Source organism: Lonchura striata, chromosome 2 (genome assembly GCF_046129695.1).
Source record: "Lonchura striata isolate bLonStr1 chromosome 2, bLonStr1.mat, whole genome shotgun sequence".
NCBI classification, from domain to species: domain Eukaryota; kingdom Metazoa; phylum Chordata; class Aves; order Passeriformes; family Estrildidae; genus Lonchura; species Lonchura striata.
In genome coordinates this window covers 99,373,595-99,401,230 of record NC_134604.1, presented here as the reverse complement: position 1 = coordinate 99,401,230, position 27,636 = coordinate 99,373,595, and the positions used below count along the sequence as shown (strand labels likewise).

The 27,636-nt window shown below is 39.8% G+C and overlaps 1 protein-coding gene across 3 annotated transcripts; it reads left to right on the top strand.

The window, feature by feature from the left end:
- On the top strand, nt 1-27,636 carry GEMIN8 (gem nuclear organelle associated protein 8). Of its 3 annotated transcripts, XM_077781613.1 has the most exons (6): nt 1-105; nt 861-910; nt 4,053-4,092; nt 6,952-6,992; nt 7,179-7,417; nt 25,667-27,636. In XM_077781613.1, exons 3-6 carry the CDS (start codon nt 4,090-4,092, stop codon nt 25,915-25,917), a joined length of 534 nt encoding a protein of 177 aa, XP_077637739.1. In that variant the 5' UTR covers nt 1-105; nt 861-910; nt 4,053-4,089; the 3' UTR covers nt 25,918-27,636. The 3 variants fall into 3 exon arrangements, with proteins under 3 accessions (XP_077637739.1, XP_021391245.2, XP_077637738.1); XM_021535570.2 differs by having other exon boundaries at nt 6,952-7,417; XM_077781612.1 differs by lacking the exon at nt 1-105 and having other exon boundaries at nt 618-910; nt 6,952-7,417.

The window sequence follows — 27,636 nt, the reverse complement described above, 5'->3', positions numbered from 1 at the left end:
CGCCGGAACGCGGCGAGGGAGCGCCGGAGGCGGCTGCGCCCGGCTCCCCGTGCCCGGCTCCGCGTGCCCGGCTCCCCGTGCCCGCCCGAGCCCCGCGCTGCCCGGGTGGGTGCGGCGACGGCGGTGCCCCCGCGCCGGCTGCGGCCTCCCGCCCGGGGAGGGCACGGGCTGAGGGAGATGGCAGCCGGGGCGGAACGGCGGCGGGAGCGGGAAAGCGAAGGGCTCAGGCGGGAGGAGTGGGAGCCCGGGCGCCTGGCGGGGCCGCGGGCGGTGGTTGTGGCGCCGGGCGGTGCTCGTGGTACGGTTCGGGCGCGGGGCTGTGCGTTTGTCCGCAGGCCATCGGCCCCGGCCTGAGGCGGCGTGAGCGGCGCTCTGCGCTGGGCCCGGGGGCAGCCGGGCACACGGCCCGGGCTCCGGCCAGCCCCGGGATGTCATTGTGACCCTGGGAGCAGAGGCCGGGGCTGCTCATCGCTGCTGCGAGCCTTGCCGTCACTCGCCGGAGGCTGGGCACGAGATCTGTGAGACCAGCAAATCACTTAACGCCTTCAAAAGCTGTACTGGAGAAGTTCCATCCTGTTCCTTGTTTATGACTAAACTGACCTGATATATATGAAACATAAGCAAACTGGGCTACTGATAATTGTACAGCTTTCAGCACGTTATTTCTTCCCTCTGATTTTTGGACGAAATAGCTTTTGGGTTTACGTGCTGAAGCTCAGAGAATAAAGAACCTCTTCTGGGGAGCCACAGTTGATTACACTGCCTCGGCTTCTGATAGGGCCAAAGGATCCGTAATGCATATGCTAAAGTTTGAGAATATTATTTTACATTATGCTAATTTGTTTCCCTTCCGTTCACAGGAGTTGCTGCTGTTGTTGTAAGGACACTGATGTGAACATCATAGTGATAGGTGGGTCTTCATGTGCTGGGCAAGTATTGTATTTACAGCCATTTGCAAAACAGAATGCAGGGTATAGTGTCGGTAATTTTAACCCCTTCTTTTGAAGAGAAATAACTTTTGCTGCCAGCTGTCCCAGCAATCACAGGCTTGTGTTTCTATGTGACTGTAACTAGGGCACTTCGGTATTAAAGTTAACGTCACAGCAGTGCTCAGCATTAATCTGAAGCACAGAATGTCAGCCCACTTTTCAGACATTTCCCTCTTCTGGTGGTAATTCTGCATCAGAGTAAGCATCAAAAGTATAAAATGAGATAGTGTTCATGGGAGGATGCATGTTATTGATGTTGTTATTTTTGTGTTTTTTTAGCTAGTGTGTACTAGGGTGAATTCAAAATTTACAGCACAAAATTATGTTTAATCTCTCAAACTGTGAAACTTACTGCCAGGGGATTTATTGGAAACACCTGTTATTCATGGGGGCTTTGGCTTTAAATGCCAAAACCAGTTTTGGAGATTAAAAAAAAAAAAAAAAAAAAAAAAAAGGTGCCTGATCTACCACTTGCTGAAATCAGGAGGAATGTACCTGGAAAAGTAATTCCTCTATGAATATGTTAGTGTCACATTTTACTGAGTATCTGCTACTAACCATTGCCAGAAACTGGATACTGAGTTAGGGCATCTCTGGCCTCACTGAAGACACTTTTCACAGCAGGGACAAAAGCAGCAGTGGACAGAGGGGCTGGTCTGTTCTAAGGGACATTTCCAATTCAAATGTAGTTGGCTTTTTCATGAAAGCTTTGTATAAATGTGTCTTGTTGAAACCTGCTGAATTTATTGAAGTTCCACCTTCTGTTAATAACATATGATGTTTTTACCATAATATGATGTAATAGGTTAGTTACTCTTATGTTGATGGATATTGTGAATAGTGGAACCCCCACTGATCTCGCACTCGGCTTAAAGTTGTCCCTGTTTCCTCCACGGTGTCACACTGTCCAACACACCACTAGTCCCAGAGTGGGATTTACTTACCAAGTTATAAACCCCAGTGCATTGAGGTATGTCAGACATTGTCTCCACTTCCGTTCACTCCAGGGGAATTAAATGCTGTCATTGTTTTGATGGGATTTATTTATTTTTCTCTAATGCTCACCTGCCTCAAGCTGGTAAGGGGGACAGACATGTTTTGATGAAAGGGAGTACATCCCTGGTTCATTATCAGTGGAGAAATATTTTAAAACTGGGAAAAGAAAGTAGAAAAAATGTCCATAATTAATGATCAGTATAAGCAAACAAGTCTCTTTCCCATTTTATATTGTACATTTGCTTGTGAGTTTCATATATTCAATTGGTTACATTTTTTATTCAATTTTTTATTCAATTGGTTACATACTCCATTTTTTAAAGTATAAATTACAGAACTATTACATTTATTTTTCTGCTGCTTGTCCTGTTCCATATTTGATGTAGTTTGTTTTGGAAGAGTAATTCAACTGAAAATAAAACAAACTCACTTTTTAATTTAGTTTTCTCTCTTGCAGCATTTTTATGCTCTGCTTTATATTTGTGGTCTAATGTTTCATAAATAATTTATGAAAATAATTAAAGTTTCTGTGTTTGGCAAAACAGGTTTTTCAGATTTCGTAAACTAACATAGTTGGATGGTTTTTTCAGGGTTTTTCCCCTTCCTTCCTTTCAGAAAGTGTACATACATGTTGTGTGTTAATAATAAAGTATCAGACTTTACCAATTACTGCTTCCTCCAAGTGGGCAGGAAAGAATCCAGTGACGCACATGCTTTAGTTGCCTAATGCCTGAATCTGCAGCCTTTGTTGGCATGAGTTGTTCATCAACTGCAGTGGGGCTGCTCCTGTATGTAGAGTTTCTTGCAGACACAGGGTTATGGTGTTACCTGGGGTTTATGGCTTTGAGCTTACTGTGGGCTTTGGACACATCCAAAAGGACAGTAATTTGCTTTTGTAGCTGCTGCATGATTTGCATTTTCGTTGACCATTCCATTCTCCTTTCACGCAGTATGGCTTCTCTTAAGTGACAAAAAGTTGCTCTTTAATGAGTGTTGTTAAATAGGAGGCAGAACACAACTGTACTGTATTGATATGCATTTTGAAAAACCCTGGCTTTATCCTGGTATGAATCTACAGCAGTCTTAAGGGCTGTCTTGGCTATATTCCACTCTTTCTGGGAATTTGACCATATCTTAAGAGTAGCAATAGGTAGTTTACTGTACTCTATTTCTGTTACATTTCACTGGCACCTAAAATAAAGTTCAGGCTGAGGCTGAAAATATCAGGAGAAATATGTGAAAGAAGCAGCTAACCTATTAGTGTAATAAAATAATTGTCAGGTAAAGGGAGATTAAGAATATTTCTCAGTATGATATACTGGTAAGCCACCTTGGATATGTTGGTAATTATAAATCCTGCATGGTGACTCTAGAGGTCTTGTTCTCCCTTTGTACCCCCACAACCATTTTTTCATTTTTTTTTACTTTTCCTGTCCAATTGCCCCTCTTCCTTATGCCTTTTCCTCACATTTAAAAATTGTGGTTGCAACTTGAACTGACCTGTGTTTTCTTCATGGGAGGCAGGATCAGGTGCTGGAGAGGATTAAAAAAAACAGAGGCAAAGAGAAAAAAGGGACTGTATGTGGTCAAAAGTGCACCCCAGGTTAAACCTCACTGCATGAGTGGAATTGAGATGGGTTTAAACATTTTATGGCAATTGCTTATTTAATACAAATTCCTGTGCAGACATAGCTAAAAAGTGAGAACAATTTGTTTCCTTTAAGTTTATAGTTTTTGTTTGGCATTAATTTGGAGAATAAAGGTTGGGGAAGTATGAAGAAAGAGAAGAGCAATGGGAGAAATGTTCAGTTCCAGCATTTCAGGCTGCATTTTGTAGAAGTCTCTCTTTTAACTTTCTTACTGTAGTGGGGAATTGTAAGGAATGGGATTTTTACTGCTGCTAATCAAAATCTATCAGTAAGAGACTTCAACTTGTCCCAACAGAAAAGGGATGCTTAACAGATGTAGGTCATGATACTCAGATATAACAAAAAATATATTCTGTGCCTGTGATCACCTTAATACATATATTTTTATGAATTAAAAAGCTACTCTTTTATTTTCTAGTTCACCTTGATCATCACCAGAACAAACTCCACAAGAGATGGTAAGAGATCTTCACAGGTTTCCATGGAACAGCTTAGTCACATTTTATATATAAAATGCATATAAACACTTTCATTGAACTGTGAGTGCAGACATGTAAAAATTAGATGTAAAAGTCAATAAATTGCTTTGAAAATAGAATTCAGATTATAACAATGAGTGATTTGTCTACTCCTGGGAAGACTCCAGAGAAATAACAGGAGAATAACAGAGGACTCTGATCATTTGCCTTAGATTTATAGCTTTTGTTTCCTTGAGGAAATCTCTTATTTCCATTTATTCCACAGCTGAAAAAGCACAGACACAGAATTAAGTGAGACCAAAAGTGTTCTTTTCCCTTTTCCGCCCAAATGTAAAACATTCTGTAATTTCTTTTTTAACAGATGTATTTTTAAAATTCAAATGTAAGAGTGGTTTTCAAGGGTCGCTTTCAACAAAAAAACCCTCACAAAAAGTAGTTGGACAAGCACCAGCATCAGAGTTCTGTCTGCATGAACTGGCTTTTTGTCTTCCTTTTCCCTAAATTAACAAGTGGAGCTAGTCAGCCAGACAAATCAACCAACTTGATTCCAGAGCTTTCAGTAAAGTCATCAAGTTCCTTTTTTGAAACATTTTGTAAGAACTGGAGATAATTTTTGAGCTTTGAAGGAATATCTTGTCTTTTTTTCAGATATATAGAATGTAGGAGATACCTGCTTTTGTCAAGCTTCATGGTCTTTCAAAACTGGATTTTAAAGTATTTTAATATTTAAAGAATAGTCAAAATGTTTTAAAACTAACTTGTTAATGTATCAGGTTTGATAATAGGACATTCTCATCTGTCTGCTGAAGGATGAGGAGCCATTGTGACATTCTTAAGCAAAGGGAAACAGTAAATAAAGCATTGTTCATCCTAGCTATTAGGTAGTGGGATGATTAAGGATGAAGAAATTCCATATGGAAGGCAGATGCTTTCCTCCTACCCACTCGTCTTGGGAATGATGCTTTTTGGGAACGCCAAATGCATGGTCTTGTAGCAGTGCAGTGTTAGACCTAGAGGAGAATAACAGTGAAGTTTTATCTCCATTAATTCTTTGCTTTCAGGAAAGATAAATTGTCTCTCTTTTAAATCACATAGTTGAGCTACACAGCCTTCGCAAATAGGCTGCAGTTTTTGATCAGGGATACCTTAAGGAATGCAAGTTTGTTGTGTTTTTCTTTGTGTACTCTATTAGCTGAAGATGTTTTGTTTCTGAGACCACTTAACAATGGCCTAAAAAAGATACAGCATTGATTTCTTATGGAATAATGGGCTCAATTTTCCAGAAAGAAAGGCAGCGTGAGAGTTGCAATTATTAGTCCAAGCTCACTGGTTCTATTGTTCTCTATTGTCTGAGAACCAGAAAGTGAAAACAAATGTAAGTAGACTAAATTACCCTCTCTGGATAGTGTTAAATGGAAAATATTTTTTAGGTTTGAATTTTCTGTTTTGCCTTTAGATTTCTTTTCCTTACAGAATCATTATTTTAAGGGGACAAAATGGTGCCAGGGCAGCTCAAGAAAACAGTCTTAAAGATTTTTGTCCTGTATGTCCTTAAAAGGAAAAAAAAAAAAAAAAAGAAAGAAAACACCTTAATAAAGAACTGTAAATGTTACCATCTCTGAAAACGTCAGCTAGTTTTGCCATAGTTTTGAATGTTTGCCAGGACATGACTTAATTTAAATTTTCCTATTTAAAGTAGAGGCATTCTGTTTTACTCCAGATAAAGTATTTTGTATGAAAATTAAGACATGAGGGAAAGGGAGAAAATATTTGCTATTTAATTTATTTGTTCTAGGCTCTGGTCTATTTTATGGCTTTGTTTTTTTAAGATCCTCTGTTATCCTGCTTTTTGAGAGTTGGATGAGGGTAGAGATGAAATGGCTTTTATTAAGGGAGTTTAAGGCTGCAGGGACTGTGGGGCTTTGTAGTTGCAGTGGAATCTAAACAGCACAAAACTTCTTTAAGGAGAACTAAGATTAGCTGGAAGACAGGAGAAGGTGTGTTACACTATGTTTCTTTCTATAGAACTGTTTTTCTCTGTACTTTATCAGTGGCACTTTATTGCCTCTTGTCATGTTTTAGTTGGTGATGGATACAAAAAGGAGATTTGCTGGCAGCTTGCATTTTGCTAAATACAGTCTTGTATTGTACAGATTGTGGCCATGGTGGATATATTAACTTGTCTGAATTGCTGTTTGACCTTTTCTGAGAAATTTTGGCAGGCAGACGGAGGAAATACATTACTGGAGGAAATACATTACTGAATAAAATGAATGCATTTGTTTAATGCAGAGGAATCTTAATCTCTTGTGTTTTCTGTCTGTGGATTTGGAAATCAGGTGTAGGTTGTAATATCTACACCTTGGAATTACTCAGTTCTTACAACTCATATGAGTGTCTAAGGAATTGTGGATTATATCCACCCAGTATATTTCCTAAAAAACCTGATTTCTACTGTAATAGCATGAGTACTTGGAAAAGTGTGCCTTCTGGACACTACAACTTCTGGACATGTACCTTCTGGATGCTACAACTTCTCTGTTTATAGTTCTTCAGTGGTGGTTGTGTTGATGCCAAAAGAGTCTCTTGTAGAAGTAATTAGGTGTGGTACAAGTGCACTGTGCTCATATATGTTGTTTTTCAAATCTCCGTGTTCCATCATAACTAAAGGATGACTAAAGATTAAAAGACAGTATTGTGCTTGCATTTAGTTTCTCCCCTCAATTGCTCTTCATTTCTCTCTCTCTTTATACCTTCTTTCTTGGGGAAGCATTAGTGCTGTGGTGTGTGGTTGATTCTTTTGTGTTCTTTCCCTCTCCCCGTGTGTTCTGGCCGCAGGAGGACACCGAGCCATGGTACTCTCAGAAGGTGTACGCCAGGTACTGGAGGCACTATGACTTAGCCATGCACTGGATGCGCAGGCACCAGAAAGCCTACAGGAAAGCCATGGAGTCCTTTTATCGCATGCCTTGGCATCCATGGCATCCTGCTGCAGCCTCTCCAAGCAGCCACTACTCAGATTGGGATGGGAGTGATCTCCCACATACCCAAAACTATTTTTCCAGCTATAGACCAGATGTCAGAGTTCCACATCACGGGGGAGCTCAGCAGTACACAGGTGCCTACCAGGAGAGGGAGGATGCTGATGAGGACTCCGAAATGGAAGAGGATGTTGAAAGGGACTCTGAAATGGGGGAAGACTCTGAGTCTGAAGGAGAAATAGAATATGACTTGAGTAACATGGAGATCACAGAGGAGCTTCGCCAGTTTTTTGCAGAGACAGAGAGGCACCGAGAAGAGCTGCGTAAGTCCATGCTTGTTCTGTGTTTTGTGGTATTTGGTGGCCATAACATTGAGTGCTGGATGGCTTCAACATTTACAGGTTTTGTAAGAATTCACAGAAATAGGTACTGCAAGTGAACAAGCCAGCTGACTGAAATAGGCAGAACTGATGGGTGTGGGGTGTGCTTAAGTACCACTCATTAGAAATAAGTTTCAGAAAATGTTTGAAAGTTTTTGGTGAGAGAGACAAAAAAAATTATGACTGCAAAGAGGAGAATAACACTTTTGTCTAGAAGACAGTATTAATCATCAGTGCTGAGGAAAAAAGCTCCAGAATTGTTAGGGTTAAATGTAGTTAATGTGCTGTATGTCTTAGAGGGGAACCCACAGGAAATGCTTGAATACATCACTGAGTCCTAGAGTAAGCCTCAATGTATTTTCTAACATGGAGCAACCATTTTGTTTGTTATTCTTTGGCTAACCTGACAGTAAAATTTCATTGCCCTTTTCTCCTCCCCCTGCATCCTCTTCATTCTGTACTCTGTCACAAGTTTCTCTTTGTTGAGCATCTTGATCTGGTCCCAAGTCCTTTGATAGAAAATGTAAGTCTTAAGATTTTTCTCAGGTCTTGATCCTCAGAGGTATTGGCCATCTTTGTTTCTGTGAAATTCTTAAAAGAGTAAAGGATTATTCTGTGCTTTATTGACACTTTACACCTATACAGATGTTGCAGAAAAATTTGTTACCTGTTTTAAGAAAGCAGAATAATAAAAATAACTTTTCTCACATGACTCCAGTAAATAATGCAGGTAATGAATGTTTAATAGAGCTTTTTCTGCTTCTCTGAAAGCGAAAACATTCTAAAAATGTATAATAAAGGCCATGATTGAAAGGGAAAGAAAAAGTATTTTAAGCTCTTGATCAGCAGCTATCAGAGGGTGAGCTGATAACTCAGCTTAACTTCAGACTTCTCATCAATGTGATGCACAGTTGATCCAGTTAGCAGAGGAAAGTGAGTTAAGGAGTTCTGTGGAAGTGCCTGATATGAATCCCTTTCTCATTATGCTTCTGCAGAATCAGCTTGGTGTTCTCTGTTGAAATGTTCCTTTAATGAACTACTTGGTGCTTTAAGACACTGGGCTACTTCTGGGAGTGCAGAACATTTTGGTTTGGATTTATTTTGACTAATATGATTAGTGGTATTTAAAGGTATGTGAGTGAATAAAGGTGGTATCCTGGAAGTTGGGAAATCAGGTCTTAAAGATGTTCTGTGTTGCAGATACCCTGTATGACCTTGGTGTAGCTATTTAGTCTCTTCCAGACCCCTCACTGGCTGTGCTTGCTAAAAATATGATGAGCAGGTGAATGGGGAAGAAGTTCATGACTCAGAATACAGATTTTACTTTTGTTCCTTCCACCACAGCAGTACTCAGAGCCTTTTGGGATGATTTAGTCTCTGCTCTGTGTTGTGTGGTAACCTAGTTCTGGATGAGTGTAACTCCATGTGCTTCAGTGGCGCTATTGTAGATCTTCATGCTAATTCAAGCAGGCTCAGAAACTGCGTGCCTCATTTTCTTTAGTACCTTTCCTGGTAAAGTGAGGATAGTGCTGAGTAAGCATCTGCAAGTCCTCAAAGCATGAAAAAGTAAGTAAGTACTTGACTTGTGAAAGTGAAATTTATAATAATTTATATAAATAAGTGAAATTTAAAAGTTACATAGAAATCTAGGGTGAATGTTGCTTTCTAAATGCTAATTTTGTGAGCAGTTAAAAACACAGTATGATCTTGCTTGGAAATATTTTTTTCTTGCATGGTGAAGGAAAAGGAAAATAGAAGAAATTTTTTATTCTGTTAAAGTTTCTCAAAAGTAAAAACATAAGCAGCAGGAGGAGGGAAAAATCATTGTTTCTCTAATGGTTTGGAAATGAGCTGGTATGAAAGGCAGTAGTACTCTGCTTTAAGAGGTAGTTTTATTAATTTTCCTGATTGCTGTTTATGAACAAAATTCAATTTAGAGGTTCATTAAGCTGTGATCCCTAATGATGCTATATCATGTTATATCTTTCATACTGTTTAACACTTGGCATTCTGTATTGATGCTTGAGAAGATTGAGATAATGCATCCTCAAAAGATACACTCAGTTACTTGAGTATTTTCTCTTTAATGACTTTTCCTTTTAATCCCAAACTGCACGTCCATATGAGCAGATTTATAGAGAAACTTGGGTAGCATAAACCTCAGTAATGCCTGAAATTTACACCTCCATTTCAGAGAAAGACATTTGTAAGAGTGAGGCAAGAGTTTTAAGTAGCATTTAAAGTGAATTAGATTGTTTGGGTGTGCCACAGTAGAATACCAATAGGGACCTTGACGATCAGTTAAAATAAAAGCCAGTCGTTAGGGGACATTAAGGTGAAGGCTGTGTCTCGTATATTCTTCCTCTGGCATCAGTTATGGGCCCCGGGTGGAATTCACAGCCTCTGACCCCTGCACCTTGATATTCACTTGGGAGAAGACACACAGCTTACTCTTCTAAAAGCAGAGTTGGCAAGAGGTAGATACACGCTTATGGGCAACTGAATGTGGTGGGAGTCGCAAGGGAACAGAGCATCAATGGGGCAAATAGGAATGGGAATTTGACATATTTCACAATCTTTGTGAAGTATGACCTCCACTGGTTTGGTGTTTTTCTACCTGTCCAAACTTAGGAAATACTACACAGCATTAATGCATCTATTTTGAACACGTGTGGTGAGTCTTGATTTTTCATGTGAGATATAGCTGGTTCCCACACCTAATCCACAGATGTCTCATAGCCATGTAGAAGGATAATCAAATGGATTAAAAGGAATCCTACCTGATGTCAGACTCTACAATTAAAAAGCCTGATCTAGAGTTTTCTGGACATAAATAATCGTAGACATCAGAGGATAAGATCTTGCAAACTTTAACTGTGAAAGACTTCAATGGGCCTGAGGTAAGTGGGAATGAGGTGGCTCTGTCTTGGAAGTCTTTTCCAACCTTAATGATTCTATGATTTTGTGGCCCTGTGAAAGGCATTTGAGCCTAGATGGTAACATATAAGCCTTAATGCTAATTGCAAAGAGAAAAGCACCACAGATAAGAAAGATGTGTCAGGCTAGCCAAAGACGAAAACTTTAGATTTATTCCATTTCTTTGTAGCTGCCACAAACTTTTGTTTTCTAAGTGGGCATTTGCAGTGATGGGCTGACTTGCAGCTTCAAAACTGGCAAACTTGCGGCATGATTTAACAGTTCTGCAGTGATACAGTTCATAACCAACCTCTTTTAAAACAATTTTTTTTTTGTCTTTGAAGTCACATCAGTTTCTTACTAGTTTTTGTATTTTTGTAATGTTTTGTAGTCAATTACATGTGCCTGGAATGCCCAGAAGTAATTACAAGTAAAGTTTGGTTGAGGCTGTATGAACTGAGACATACTAATACACTATGAACTTATCTGGTGTTTTAGATAAATGGCATTTGGTTAAAACCCTTACAGACAGTTTTAATTCCTCTTCATTTGTTTCTTCATATGCAATTGTAATTATATTGTGATTCTCTTTTTAGAAGGTTTTCTTGTCAGGCTAGTCTGTCATTCTGGGACTTCATTTAGCTGGTGATACAAGCATACTATGCATCTTGGGAATGTTTATAGTTGCATTTAAATTTTCCCTTTGGCAGTTGAAAAACAGGAAGTTGTTTTCCTGGGTTACCATACCTGTCAGACCTAAGTGTGGTAGCAGATTCTCCAGCAGATTTACATCCTAGATGTAAAGGATAGAATGCAGTAAGTTGCCTTTTTACATTTGCAAGAATTTAAAAGGGTAAAAATCAAGAAAGGAAGATTCACAACCCTAACAGTTCTGTAAATTGTCTAATTGCACATATTTATTACACTTTTAAATTTAGCCTTTGAAACATGTAGTTTGTCCTTATACAATTTTTCTTTGTTTCCTTTTGCATAGAAGAGAAAAACTGCTAAAATTGAGTGAGTAAAGCATTGCAAGTATGTTGAGAACTGTTCTGTAGTAGTTAACAGGACACAGACAGAATCCTTTATTTAAAAACAAAGAAAAGCAAGGGAAAGTACCATCATGTAAGTTCATTATCGAAGGATAATAGTCTATCATTTGTTAATGCTCTGACTATTTTTTCCATCAAAGCCTCTGTTTCTATTGCCCACACATAGCCTCCAGCTTTTCCCAAAAATAAGGTCTCGACTTAATTTTTTTTTATTCTAGATGGATAATATTTTTTATAGAAATGAACGGAAATGGTGAATGAAGATGTTTGTTTCAAAACTGCAATCTGTGGGCTTTTCCCCTCAGGTTTCTTTTTCTCTGAAAGATGATAGTTGCCACTGCCTCTTCTGTGAAGAGGAAGTAATGGAATTTTCCATGTTTTTTAACTTGCTTGAACAGTACCAGATCCAGGAAGCTTTTGATTTTGTTTAAGGCTTGCACGCCTCTTGGAAAACAGACTTTGATTCAGGGTTTTTACCACTGTGTTTTCCTTCTTTCCTTCATTTTTGGTAAATGCTTTTCCCTGGATTTTATCTGCCTTTTTCTTCATAAGACTCTTGCTCAAATTCTTGGAACTACAGGCTCCCCACCATTTCTTTTTCTTCTTCCTTACCCTAAACTGTCCAAGCAGTGTGGATGGTGAACTTAAAAATATCTGCTCAACTTCCCTTCCTTTAGCAGCCTTTGTTGACAAACTTTTTGACAAACCAAAAAGCCTTGTTTGGCATGAACTTTAGCTACAGTCTGTAGAAGCTGAGATGCTAAAGCTTCTGAGAAATGCCTGTGAAGTAAGAGTGCTCTCTGCAATATGTGTGGGTGCTTGAGAGATGCTTTTGAAGCATGTTATTTTGTGAACTGAAGAAGAAATGTGAAAGTTACTTGTTTTGTACCACATCTCTGAAGCTGGTGATTGAACCTTTTGTTGTGTAGCAGCAGAATCTTCTCAAGTGCACACACTGTGTCCAGCATAGAAGCTGTGCTATTTGGTACCGGAAGCCAATAATTGAGAAAATGTCTCCTTACTAGAGGAACAAGGAAAAGTGCCACAGCTTTCACTGCTTTAATATTGGAAACTAATCTCTGCTGCCAAAATTAGGGAGTCTGAAGAGCAAGACTTGGGCACAGTTTTAGATCTGTTTCATGGAAGACAAGGTTATCTTTATACAAAGCATATCAATTTCTAAAATTTGTAAAGAAAATGCCCTTGGGTCCTATGGTAAAGACAGAATTTGAGCTTAGGAGAATGTGTATCTTTGGTCTTTGAACCTATGGCTTGCTGCTGCCAGAAATAAGGGAAGAGAGACATTGGAAAGCTCAAGGTACTGCTGAGGAAACTAAGCTGTATGCTTTGGAGAGTTGCAGAGGAGTTAATACATATACCTAGAAATTATATATAAAGTCTTTCCTATGTGTATGTGCCACAGGCCGAGTCTGTTGACAGTGTTGGCAACCACTGAAGGTACACAAGAGCAAGGCCAGGTTTCTTGTTTTCTGCTAAGGGATGCCACAGGCTTCAGGTGGCACCTGGGGCTTCTGTGGACCAGGCTCCCATGGGTGCAGCCTGGACAGCTGGGGAGCTGGGACCTGGAATGCTAGTTTCCTATCTGCCAGTGGCTGTACTGGTAGTAGTTTTTTCTAAGCATGCTGTGTAGTACTGGTATTTGAGTTACAGCAGGTTAATAGCTGAGAGTGTGGGAAAAGAAGCTTGTGTGGTTCAGTGTGACTGTAGTGAAGATGTTGCTTTAAGAGGAATGCCAAGATGATGAACGCCTCTACTTCCTCTTAAATTTGATGGAAATGAAGAATGCTGTCTTAGTATTAGCATATGTATTAAACTTCAGAAACCTGTATTTGAAGTTGTCATCCTTCATTTGTCTGCCTGATGTATTCCTCTTACTGTAGTGGCACAGTACATACACTAGGGGGCTTGTTGAAAAGTTCAGTTTATTTATCTTTATAAGGGGTTTTGAGGACCTCAGCAGGAAGAAAGCAAAAGCCTCGAATGCTAGAATCATGAACAATGTGATCTAAGTGTTCTTTATAGACCTTTTGCTTAACAGTTAACTTAGATGTCATCTCTGTGACCGAAATGTAACTTATTGACAACATCTTTGCTAAATAAATACAGAATTTGATCTACTCTTTCTCCCAGGAAGCTATGATCCCTAAGTTATTCATGACTCAGTAAGAGTCATGAAGTCTGGTAATCTTGTATTGTTGCTGCGCTGGTAAATCAGTAATGAAGTAAAATTCCTTCTGACTGGACTTGTCCTGAGGATACAGGAATAGAAACAGGAGAGACAGGTCATTGTTCCTTTCAGCAGCTTTGTCCCTCAGCATCTGAAATCCATTTGGTACCTGTTTTTGGTAGTTACTGGTTGCAGAAGGATCCCTTGGAAACCAGTCAGTCACTTGCTCTGATGGATCAGCCACTGGAACTTTCTGTTTACAGAGAGAATACAATGTGGTAATTCAGTTTTAGATCACACAGAGTGTCAGTGCCTGTCTTGTCTCGTTGACGTTTCCAAGGATTGAAGGTATTGTTGTGACTTACTTGGGCTCTGCAAAGTTTGGGTGAAAAACTGACAGGTGGGCCCCAGGGCTGAGGCCATGTGTGCAACAAGGAATCCTTCTCCAGTCTTGTTTTAAGAGTAAAAATTCCTTTCAGAATGCTGTTACAGGAGATTGCTTCATATGGGAACAGTTTGGTGTCGGAAGATGCAGACAGCTACTTACACTCGGAACTGGTGCTGGTAATTTTTTGAAGGCAGGTTTGCCTGCTTGGTTATTCCATTAGCATCTGCAGCTGCTCTGAGAGGCTCCTCTAGTCTCCTCTTTCATTCTTTGTCCTTGCAGGGAAGGCTTTTAAAGCAGCTGCAGCTGCTGTGGAAAAGAGCAGGTGAGGCCATGCTGACAAACACAGCTCTAGGAAAAAGTGGCATAAAAGCATCTCTGTGATAATCACTCAGCTTGGGCAGTCTGTCTTCACAGTTTATGCACTTTTCCCTTTTCCCTAAAATTCCTTGATTACTGCTTCCATCTGGGTGCCATGTGCAGCATTCCTGGATCTCTAAATGATCTAAGGGAAGAGCTGTGTCTCAGTTCTCTGATGATAAATCTGAATTCATCTGCCTTTAGTGTGATACTTTTAACCTTGTAAGTGGACAGTGATAATTGTGGACTGTGAAGTGTTTTCTAACACAAGCTATTTTGGTATCTACTGGTGGAGTTTTTGTTGTAGAAAGAATGTTTAAAGTTTCAGGGTGTTCAGCGCTGATGTAATAGTGAAAAGCAAATGCCAGAGAGGAAGGTAGAAATGGACGTAACGATGATGTCTTCTTTCTACACTCAGGATGTACAAAATCTGCTCAGAAGCTGCAACAGAGCATGGCAGCAAAACAGTTCGAGTGTAACAGATTTTAGGTCCCTGTGTTATAAAGCAAATCCCTTACATAGACATATTTGCTTGGAGACAGGTAATTTACCCCAGATAATTTTAATGGGGTGTTGTTAATGCCAAGACTTCAGAGGCACCATTTGCTTTTCAGCATTTCTCACTGTGCCTCAATTTTATCAGAAGCATCCAGATGGAGTTCCTTTGTCATTAGGGAAATGTGGGTGCTGGCATGGCAGAAACTGACGGTTCAGACATTTCCATCTGCCTCAGTCTTTTCAAAACTCATTTCCTTGGATGCTAAAAATCAAGTGAGGGGGCAGGCAGAGTTTGTTAGGCCACCCATGGTCTGTACAGACTTCCATCACAGCCTTGGGTGTGCCATTTGTGACTAGATCCACAAAAGCTTTCAACATAGGTAGAATTCAGAAATAAATATTGCAAATTATAGTCTTTGTCTTCCACATATGCCTTCCAGGAAGAAAGAAGCTAGTCATTTATACCCAAAGGATGATGCATCTTAAACCCTTAAGGATACAAGGGAGCATTGTCCTTCTTGTCTTTTCTAGTGACAGGGTTGAGCACCTATGCCACCATGTGATGTCATCTGCTGTGAAGTTCATTCAAAAAAAATCTAGAATACCTCCTGCTCTAGGAGTTTGTGTCCACTTCCTGCTAATTTAGACCTTTAGTACAGGGGTGATAGCACTTCCCTGTTGCTCAGAGAAATAGAGAAGGTTGATACAGCAACATACTGAGAAACACTTGTGCTGTAACCCTATAAAGTACCTAGTACAGAGCAATACAGCTGTTCATCTATATTACAATTTTTACAATTTGTCTTCAAAGTACCCAAAGCTGTTGATGTGGCTGTTGAAATTTCCTACAATATTTTCAAGGATATATGTCTGAATTTGTCAGATCACTGCTCTAGTACACTGAAATCATGGAGGTAAAGTAAAAAAATGACAGCTAAATACTAAATTGATATTTTTACTGATATAAATAACATGGGTGTTACACCATTGAGTGTTACTGTTCACATTTAGCTGGATAAGAATCTCCTGAGTTTAATTTAGTTGCTGAAGTGATTGTTGCTCTAAAAGTCAGCTCTGTATTCACAGAAGTTGTAGAAACTTTGCCAAGGAATGTAGGTCTCCAAAGAGCATGCTGGGCCTCAATTTTTCTGTGGCTGTTCAAATGCTGAAACTAATGCTGCTCTTCTCACTTTGTATGAGCCTTGCAGAATACCATGATTTCTAGAAGGTCTGCAGTTCGTGATGTGGTTGCTGAACAGAGCATTGGCAGAATCACTCTAAAATTCATCAATTGTCATTTCCTTGGGATTTTTGGCCACTGGTAAATGTAGCAGTGTCCCGACTGTGAAGATTGCATCATGTGCATCGTGCTGATGGAGGAGGTGTTGAGGTGGTAGATTGCAGAGCAGCTGGCTGGCTTTGGAGAAGCATCTGCATTTTTCTGTTTCTCACTAGGTGATGCTGGTGACATGTAGACATTTCCATTCTCTCCTTTTGCATCCTTCCTTTGGCATTAGGTGCTGACCTCTGTCCTGAGCAGCTGTCAGATGGGCTTTTAGTCTGGTGGATCTCTTTGTGTAAAGTCTTCATCAGGTCACTGAAAAACTTCATGTAGGAATTATCCTGCTGAAGTGACAGAGAGGAGACAGGAAATTTCCAAGTGCTAAGAAGTACAACTTAACTTTCTGACAAGTGGGATGCCAGCTGTCTCTCTTAAAAAAGAGTGCTCAGATTTGTGCTCCAGCAGCAAATTCTGGAACTACTTTTGAAGTCAAACATTGCCATTTTATGGAAAGTTCAATGGATGCACATCTGCAGGTTTCTTCTGGCATATGTCCCCAATGTTTTTTGTTGTGTTTTTAATAGTGGGCATAGCAGTTACCCTCATGGGTTCAAGTATATTTCATTTAATTTACTAGAGTGCTGAAGTGAGCAATGAGAAATTCAGAGGGTCAGAGGTAATTGTGATGTTTCACCAGTTCCTTTAGTTTGACCCTTTTTCTAGATGTCTCTTTCCAAATGCTTGATCAGGCAGCACACATAGTTTACTAGCAGCAAGGAGGAAATGCATATTTACTTGCTGAAATTAATTTTCTATGGATTAGACCTTGTTACTTAATTCTGCATGTCTGTGGTAATACTGAATTTTGGACCTGCCAGTTAACTGAAAGGTCAATTCATAGCTTGACTATACTTCCTCCCAGAAAATCGGCAACATGGCTGCAGGTTGGTCTTCAAAATGTTTTTTAAGTGTTTTTGATAAAGAAGCTCTCTCATATCAAGCAATAAGCCAAACTTGAATTAGCACTGTAGTGTATCTGGAGTCAAGAAAGAAATTTCATTGTGAAGTTCAAATGTGTGAGTTTGATCTAGAAGACTGACACAGGCTACTTCCTCCTTTTTTTCCTGAAAGCACCGAACTCAGTATTATTTAGCTGTCTAGCGGCTCAGTGCATTGTGAAACATGTTCTTCCAAGAGCATGTGTTTAATTTCTATTCAGGGCATACATAAAAAAACTATTGTGAAATTCATGTTTCCAGTCTGTTCTGGTTTAGTTTTAAAGTAGCACTTTTAAATTTTAACATTTCCTTGTTCAATCTCCTCAGATTGTGCCATAAATGTATGTGAAGACACAGTTATATATAGATTTAAGTAATCCTTCTGTTTACTCTAGCAGTGTTGTCTTTGTCTGGTGTCAGCATTGTTGTCATCAGTGACAGATTGGAGTTGGTTTGGGGGATGGGAATGCAGAGTCAGCTGGTCTGTATTTAATCTTATTGAAGTAGGCTTGATCCTTACTGGAGGCAGCTGCCAGTGCCTGATCCTGTTCTAATTTCTTAGCAGTGGTCGTTCAGCAACTTGCTATCAGTTTGTGTCAGATGGCACCAGGGTGCAGACACCTTGGTGCCTCTGGTGTGCTGCAGACCCCTGACTGCGCAGGGCTCACCTCTGAGTTTGCTCCTCTTCATCAGCAAATCCCTGATGATGAATTACATTTAGAGCAATCAAATTCTAGAGCAGGCTTTCACTTGAGGTTCCATTGACTTGTTGATTGTTTCATATTCATGGGGTTTAATTGTTTCAGTGGATTTTCTGGTTGGACTAAAAATATTCCGTTTTAGGGGTTTCACTGTGGAAGGTAATGGAAGAAAATAAAGGTGATTTCATGTTTAGCTGGGCAGTCACCAGTGTAGCCTGGTGCTAATGTAAACATGGACATGAAGGCTTATATTTTTTCTGTTTAGGATCCTTGACAGTTTTTTTTGGAGAACACAGAACAATCCTTGGTTTTTACTAATATTTCTAAAACATAAATCAGCTTCTTTATTGTCCAGTTAGCTGTATAACTTTGTGCCAGTTGCTTATAACTTAGTGCGAGTTCCAAATAACAAAATAATGTGAGATAGTTAATTCTTTAAAGTGTTAGATAAATTTCACAGATTTACAGTGAGGCATGTTGTTAATAACTTGAGAGTGACACATACCATTAAGTACCAAACCTGAAAGTGGAACACCTTAGTTCTAATCTTACTTCCTTGGTTTCCATTCATTTTTATTTCAAAGGTAATTTTTCTCCATTTGCTGTCTTGGTAAGTAGTTTTGCCCTGTTTCTAAAGAGCTGTCCTCTTCAAACTGTATAGAAAAATTGGATTACAGTGAAATAAGGTATTGGAGTATGTCAGATGTGCAAAATGTGTTTGCTGTCTGTTTAGACAGCCTGTTGCAACTGTGTCTGAGGCAGTGCACTCTCTTACCTGAGATTATTTTGTGCTCTTAGCAATGGGTTTCAGTTGTGCTTCAGTGAACACATCTTGGTGCCAAAGCCAGGCTGAGAAATTCTTCCTAGACATTTACTCCTGGTCTGGTGTTTCCAGGGCACTGAACTGTACTAGAACTAAATATAATGTGCTGAAATTTTGGGTTTTTTGGGAGGGTTTTTTGTTTTTTGTAGGATTCTTTGTGTTGCCCCTTAGACAGTTGTAGCATGAGGGACCTGGGGGCTGGAGAATACGGCTAAGGGAGAAGACCAGAAATTGCATAAGCTGCTTTTGCAGCTCAGGAAGGAAAAATATCCATGAAACTATGGTTTTGGGTTGCCACAAGCTTGCCAAGGAATCACATCTGCTCTTACTTCAAAGCCTGTAAGGGAGCATTTTCTTTTTTCTTGAGAATATTGCATTTCTTGTAGATAAATGCGATGAAATAGTCCATTTCTTTTAACTCATTTTCTCCTCAACTAGCAGATGGAAACTTTGTCAGTGTAGATATTTGCAGTTTTTAATATCCTCGGGATTTTTGGTTGTTCTCTTTCATGATTGTCATGACTAGTAACTGAAAGCTTAACATTGCAGGCAATTACTCACAACGAAAGTAATTTTTATTCTAAATTAGTGTTTTCCAGTCAATATTTAATTTTTCTATCTAGATGAGACTGCTCGCATAGTAAGATAGGGCCTAGCTGTCATTGGAGATCAGACTTCTGCTAAAAATGGGAAGGGGAAAGTTATGTGGTGTCATGGGTAATCCCTTTGTTACATCTTTTGAAGCACAAAGTTTTAAATTTAAAAAGTTTTAAAAGAAGTGTATTTTCCCCAAGCCAGTTTACAGCTAGGACAAGGCTGTTAATTCTGCTCTAAAATCATTATTCTCTTTCAGTATGTTTCCACAATTTCAGTAAATTACTTAGTGTTCCATAGTAACCTTCCAGCAAGCAGGACCCACGCTGGTTTTAGCAACCAAGAATATTTTATCTTTACAGATGTGGGGGTAAGTCACAATTGTTTGTATCTTGTAGACTCCCACTGATGGAAACTTGTTCTGCAAAACTTTGCACTTGATAAAGAGCAGTACTTGAGATTACAGCCCTGTGGAAATCCAGAGCTCTGCAGAAATTAAACTCCTTGAATATCCTGTGTACAAATCCTGATTTAAATCCATGTTTTGGTGGAATTCCTTAAGGCAAAGATTTTGATTTTCCCCATGTTATGCCCAGTTCATGCAAATATGGGCACAATAAAATGGTCTGATTCTATCACATGAAAAAAACACCTCTTATGTAGGTTTATGGTGAAGGTATTTTAGCTTTTCCAGGAAGATCAAGAAGCTAGCATTTTGCATGGAGAAGCCTGTGTGGGCAGAACACTTAACACAGCAGATAGGCTCGTGGGAAGTGGCATTCAAAGAGAGAACTAAGAGTTTTTAATCAGTAGAAATGGGTAGTGGTTTTAAGTGTTAGTGTGGGCTGCTCAAGATCTGCTCAGGTAGCATTTAAGATGAAAAGCTCACTAAGTGAGCGCATGCAGCAGTACCAGAAAATAATTCATGTTTGAAATATGCAGACAAATATGTGAACACACAGTCTGAAATAATGGAAAATTAGAAACACATCAAGACTGGAGGAAGTGCAGTATTTCCTTGAAAAATAATATGCTGACTAAGCAAGCAACTGAAAGTCAGTAATTGCATTTGACATTTGGGAGGAGCAAGCCCTTGGTCTTTTACCATACCTACCATTGTGTGGGGCAGCACATGGCAGGCTGCTGAGTGTGGGCACCTACAGACCTGTGGGGAAGAATGTCTGTATAATAAATGTTGTCAGATGGAATATTATCACTGGCTGCAGTGAGCTGAGGGTTGGGTGTATAAATACCAAGAACTAAAAATGGTACAAAAAAAACCACACAATGCTGGGTATGAATCTTTCATTAAAAATCTGACACAGAAGTAGGGAGGGTAATTATATATCTCCTTTTAATGTTGCAAAGTTTCTCCATGGAGAGTTCTTTCTAAATAAGGGAATTTATTTGGGTTTTGGTTTTGAAGTTTTCTTTTCCTTGGTTTGTTTTGCTGTTTTTTGGGGTTTTTTTTAATAAGAAGAGGATAAGTTCTGGACAGGATTTTTTTTTTATTATTATTATTACTACTTAAGCTTCTCAAAGGATATTACAAAGAAAGAAATATAAAGTGGATCAAACTTAGAAAAAGTGTGAGACATTTTCCTTTTTATAAAATAGGAAAAACAAGGCATCTGAGTTTCTAAGAGCCTCGGGGGGGGGGAAATAGTTTATGTCTTAGGTCATAGTCGTGCTGAAAATAATTAAGAGGTCATTTGCGTGCATATGAAGGCCCAAATGCAGTGAATGGCTAATACTAATAATGGTTCCTGTCTCCTCTTTTGGCAGTTCCTGAGCATGGAAGTAGTTGTCTGTATTTGTTCACTTTCTTTTCAGCTAGTACACACTAGATTAAAAGTCATTCATAAAAAGTGGGCAAAGTGGTGAAGGGAGAAACAGTAATCTGAACTTTGTTTCATAAGGCCTAGAATTACTAACGACGGCCCAGGAATGTAGCATGTGTTAGGTAGATGTGCTGGTTTTGGCTAGGGTAGAGTTAGTTCCTTCACAGTGACTGATATGGGGCTGTGTTTTCAAACTACACTCCACACAGGGTTAGTAATGTAGAAATGTTTTGTAAGCAGGGCTTACAAAGAGCCAAGGCTTTTCTGCTTTTCCTGCTGCCATGCTCATGAGGACCTTGGTGATGCATGGAAGATTGGGAGGAGACACAGCCAGGAGATGTGACCCAGTTTAACAAAGGGATATTCCAGACCATCTGACACCATGCTCAGTATATAAAGGGTGGGGGAAGAAGAAGGAAGGTGTGGACATTTGGAGTCATGACGTTTGTCTTCCGAAGTCACTTTATGTGTGAAGGAGCCCTGCTCTCCTGGACATGGCTGAACACCTTCCTGCCTCGTAAAAAAGAACCCAGAAGAAAACCAGAGGGGAGCCTTCACTGGTGCTGCCTCAGCTCTCTGCCTGCAAGAACAAAGGCAAAGAGCAAGAGCCACGGGCAAGAGAGATCTCTGCCTGCACAACCCTGACTTCAAAACAGCCAGCACCTGCTGGCCCCAGGGTGCCATTTCCGGATCTGTCATCTTAAAGAGACACTTCCCATTCTGGGCATAGGTAGATGTGGAATACAGTAATCTTTTGGGTAACCCAGGACACGAGGTGCATGACAGATCAGGACTTCTTTTCTTCATGGTTAAAGAATTCTATTTACTGTGTTTGGAAAAAGATGCCCCAGCTAGTTTTGGCCAGGTAACAATGACTTCCCAGCAGAGCTGGACTTGGTAGAAATAAGTTAATTTTGAAAAGAGCTTCAAGAGAGAGAAAGAGCACCTTTGAAAAGAAATGGAACTGACCAACTGGAAAAACGTCAGCAATGCTTTTCCTTTGTGCGGGAACCAACCACCACTGCAGCTGCCTGCCTGCCTTGTGAACGTTTGCAAAATACTGTTCCTTGATTGGGGGAAACTTGCCAGTAGATGAAAATGAATGCAGTAAAAGAAAGCATGTTTATTTTAGTCTCTGTGAAGTAGAAGGAGGAACTGCTTAGAATTGTGTAAAAATTACTTGTTTTACTTTTATAACTTGGCAGCCCAATGACTTGAGAATTTGAAATGTGAAACTGATCTGAAAGTGAGCTGGGGACTTCATTGCTGCAGACTGAGAATTAGTATTTTGATAAACCATGTTATCTGCTCCGTGGATGAGTATGTATTACTTGCTTCAGAGAAATTCTGGTTGTCTCTGTAGGCTTGTGGTTATATATAGGCAGCTTATAATTTTGTTTGTATTTCCGTTATCAGATTCTAGTTGTCAGCTTTTTGATGAAGAGGTAGTTGCACATTTAGCTCAAGTTGTACTGCTTTGTATTGTTTTTAAACTAAACTCTGAGGTAATTGATAGAATCCAGACTTCTGGAAATGACAGCATTTCTGCTTCCCAGCCCATGCCCCACCAAAGAAAGTTTAATATCCATCTCAACAGAACAGCACTTTCTCAGTTATCTATTCCTTATGTCTATTTTTGGAAGTACTGTTTTTGGAAAAGCAGAAGTTTACATGCCCATTTAGTTTTATGGCTTCTTTCCTTGATAGTCTGTAAAAGCAAATAATGCTGCCTACTGTGAGGGTGGTGAAACACTGGAACAGGTTGCCCAGAGAAGCTGTGGGTGTCCCATTCCTGGCAGTGTTCAAAGCCAGGCTGGATGGGGCTCTGAGCAACTGAACTGGTGGACACTGTCCCTCCCTATGGATGGGGGATTGAATAGGATGATCTTTAAGGTCCCTTCTAGCCCAAGCCATTCTATGATTCTGTCTATGACTCGAGTTGGTTACAGTGGTATGTCTGCACAGTTACTGATTTGAAACTGCAGTGTATTCCATACAACTGCTGTGGTATTACCAGCAACAGCTGTCATTTTATGTGCTTAAATTCAGCCTTTTGTGCAAAAAACTGTGGGTCCCTATAACACATTTCTGACCTGAGCCTCTGCCTGGATTGTAGACCTGATTTATGTGTCTAAAACTCTGTAATATAATCACTCTGGGATTTTTTTTAACCAGTAGCTATGGAATAGCAGAAGTAAAGTTAGAAAGTTACAGGCATGATATCTGATTAGTGTAAAGTAAAACACTCCAGACATACATCAGGTAATTCTGTGAACAGAGTTTTAATTGGTATTATAATTTTGATTGTTACAATTAGGATCTACAGATTTATGAACTACTCTATGTTGAGAAATGGAGATTGATGCACACTAAACTGTAATCCACTCATCCATCATGAGGCTTCTGCTAGAGATCCATTTAATTTCCAAACAGAAGAATTCATTATCTATCTCCAGAGAATTTTTTTTTCTTGAGGATCAGTGTGTGCAGTGAGCTATCAGACAGCATTCTACAGCAAACAAGCGAGGAAGCAGCTGTCTCTAGCATACAGCTATGGAACTAAAGAATTAAAAATTTCCATGGGCAATACAGAAGTACAAGGAATTATCTAGTGTTCCAAGAGAGTTAACAAATAAGGGTACAATTCATTACTTTGCCAGTTTTACTGTGTAATCTGCAGTGGGAGACACTGGTTTGCCAGCATAGTTCTTGTTTGGTTTTATCTGTCTAAAACTATTCAGCGTAATTTGCATGAAGTTTGTGCTTAAACTGTGTTGTGTAGTTGTGGGCAGCCTGGTGTCCCAGGAAGTTGGTTTCAGTGGGGTGCAAGGTATAGCCTGGGTGCTATACCTTGCCCTTGAAGTGCTAAGCCCTCTCTATGCAATGTTAGTTTCTTTAATTCAGACCTTCTGGTTAAAATGGCCCAACACCACATAAATCTGACTCTTCCAAAAACACATATGGACTCTAATGTATATTTCCTTGTGAATTCTGGCAGTGCAGCCTAATGCAGGGGTGTGCCCTTAAAGCAGAATCACAGAAATGGCTTTCTGGAATAGATTGCTAATAACTCCTCAAGTCCTTCTGTGACCAACACAAATGGTATTTCAAATGACAGAACAATAGATTTCTGTGTCTGTCAGACAAACAGATCCCAAAATTGAAGTTTCTGATCATATAGTTTAAAATATCTGTTTTCTGTGAATGCCATTCAGGGGATAATTCCTTTAGGAAGGCTGACAGTCAGTTGGCTGCTCAGTACAGTACTTTCCAGTGTAAAAATAAACTGCAGATGTTTGACACACAAATGTCAGAATATTTAACTTTGGGTTAGGGGTTGCAGATGTCATGTGTGTTGTGGAAGCTAAATCTCTGCATTAGGCTGAAAGAGAGAAGTAGATGGCACCAAACACTGAGAAGCACATCTTGTGTGTGACCAATGCATCCTGACCTGTGGACACTGTCCTTTTTGGTGTTTAAAAAAGCCATACTGCTGTCAGCAGTGGTCATTTATGCCTGTTACATAGTTTTAGGATGGTCATTTGTTATTGAGGAGTTCAGCTGCTGGGTGATTTTCTCTCTCTTGTAGAAATTTCCCCATAAGAGGGGAGTTTTGTGTAGCACTTTGATACTTTAACTGCACACAGCATTGTTTCTTTCATCAGAGTAGTACCCAGGAAGCAGAGGTAAATTTGGGCGTGCACAACCAAGTTCCTGCTTCCAGTCAGGCTTACCACAGAGCATTTTTATTGACTGATTGGTCCAAATGTTTTGCCTCTTGAATTGTTTTCAATCCTCTTTAAAAGACCTGATGCATGCCTTTATATTGGTGCTGTTTTGTTTGTTTTCAAAGCAATAGAGTAAGGCTGCCAGCTTTGAACTTTGCTGCTCTTGAGAAATGGCTGAGTTTGGACAGTTTATCTAAATATGATGCTTACAGCTGTGTTTCATTGAATGCACTTAATGGCAGGCATGACAGACACATTTGTTCATTTTCACAGAGTAGTAACTGATTACATTTTCTCTTGGCTATCATTCAGCTAAAGTTGCATTGTCCTGTGCATTGTTTCCTTTCTGAGTTGCTAAGTCATTATTTTGGAAACAACTCTCCTTTTTATTTGGGATTTTTTGGTATGGGGAGTGGTTTGGGATTTTTTGGTTGGGTTGTTGCAGTTTTCTTGGGAGGGAGAGGGGCATTGTGTTTTGGGTTTCTGTTGTTTTGTTGTTTGAGTTTTTTTCAGGATTATGTGTGTTTTCAGGAGAAATGGAGCAATGCTGATTTTTGCTTAGTAGTACTGTTACAGAGGTTTCCTACAGTTTTAGGATTCAGTTCCAGGATCTTCATTTCTCCTCATTTATTCCAGCCTGGATTTATCATGATATTTAGTAGGAATTTCTTTATGCAAAATTAATGTCACTGCACCGTAGAACATATGGATTTTATTCCTTTTAGACCTGGCAAAAATATGAATAGGTAATATTTTAAAAAGTTAAAATAAAACATGATTGGTTGATAGCCCAGTAATTTACATTTTTTATGGTTTATTTGTCTAGGGAGGCAGCAGCAGCTGGAAGCTGAGGACCCATATGTGGAGGCTGATCAAGACCTGCACAGGAGGGTGGAGCGTTCTGTGGAGCCGCCCACAGAAAGACCTGGGGAGAGGCGCATGGCAGAAATGAAGAAACTATATGGTGCTGAAGCTGCCAAAATCCAGGCCATGGAGGCTGCCCTGCAGCTTACCTTTGATAGGAACTGTGACAAAAAGCAGCCCAAATTCTGGCCCATTATTCCCCTTAACCTGTGAGTACCTGGACTGTGCTCTGACGTGGCACAGTGCTACAGGGTCAGGTGCCTCAGGTTGGGCTGCTGAAAGAACAAACTGCAAGGATTGGTTTTGGGCCTTGAGGGACAGTCTGACAAGGACAGCATCTATTTCTTTGGCCTTTTTTTATTTTACTGTGTCTGTCAGTGATGTTTTCAGTCCATTCAACCCACATACAGTTGTCAAGTAGTAATAAGAGGGACAGTAATACTAAACCTGTCAAAAATTCACTCATTTGATACCCGCTTGCCTTGATCACATGCACAAGAAACATAACATCCATACCCAGTGAACTGGTAAAACTTAAAGCAATGCAGGGAAGAAAAAGACTTCACGAATTGTCTGCTCTTCCTGTTTAGGAATTTGACATATTTAACATAGTAGTATAGAAGTATTAGGATCTTGTTTCACAGAGCATAGCTTAAAGTGTTATGTCTGCTAATCTTGGATTTTTTTGAGAATCAGGAGCCCACTGGCCAAGATACAACTTATCAAATTACCATAGCCCAGACATTGGAATTCTTTTTCAAAGGTTTATAATAAAGCAGGAAGTTTTTCTTCCAGACTGATACTTGTCTGGCAGAAGTTTGACTCTAAAGCAACATTATATTGAAAAATGTTTTAATGAAGGGGTGGGAGGATCAGGCAGAAGCCTGATGTGGTCTTGTCTGTTAGAGATCCGTTTAGCAGAAGAGAAATATAAGAGGACACAGTGCTCTTGGAGCCAGTGCCTACAGTGATTTTTGCCATTCTAATAAAAAGCAGCAATGGGCTCAAAGCTTTAAAGAAGGCTTAGTAGAGCAATAGACTATATCTGACCAATGTATACGGAGCTGTGGAAGCCAGGTAGCCCTGTGGGGTATGTCTGTTTTAGGTGCAGGTTTCCAATGGCCAAGTGCATAGGACATGCACAAAATTTAAACATAAGCAAGTAGATGTGTTCTCATCCATCTGCACAGAGATGTGCCTCTGTGTGTGCTCATCCATCTGCACTAGCTGTTTTGGTTCTGTTGTCACTCAACTTTGGGCCAGTTTTGCTTGCCCCACACCAAGTGAGGCACACTGTGGTTTGTGTAAGAGAGGCTGAACTGGCCCCTTAAAACCTGTGGCTCCTTAGAAAATGGTACCCTAAATGTTTAAGAGGACTCTCTGTGAAGCTCTGCTGATAAATACTATTGTGTATTGAAGGGCAGTAGTTTGTAACATTGCAGCATTTCCATGCCAGGCCAAAGGAATCGTCTGCTGGTTTCATAGTGACATACTCAGCTGCCTTCCTGGCAAAAAAGGAGGGTTACAATTAAAATTTTAACTTCAGTTCATGCTGACTGAGTGTCCAGAGTTTCTCTGTAGCATGTGTAGTTTGTAATACACTCAGCAGCCACCTGCAACAAAACAAGTCTGCACTGCAATTTGGAGTATCTTTGCTTTCCATAGTAGTTACTGTTTTTTCAAAGCGGAATTTCCATGTCAGTTCCACCTCTTTCACAGATGAAGGTAAATTGAACACTGAAATTAAAAAAGCCCCCAGTTTCCAAGACTTACTTCTGGTGTGATTAATCTGAAAAACTTCAGTGAGACAGGAGAGAGAAAAGGATTATTAACAGTCATTTGTTGTCACTCTTGTTTTTGGTGGGTTTTGTCAAAAATTCAGTGTTCTGTTTGGGTTTCCTTCCTTTGATCAAATAAATTTTCTTCTTAACA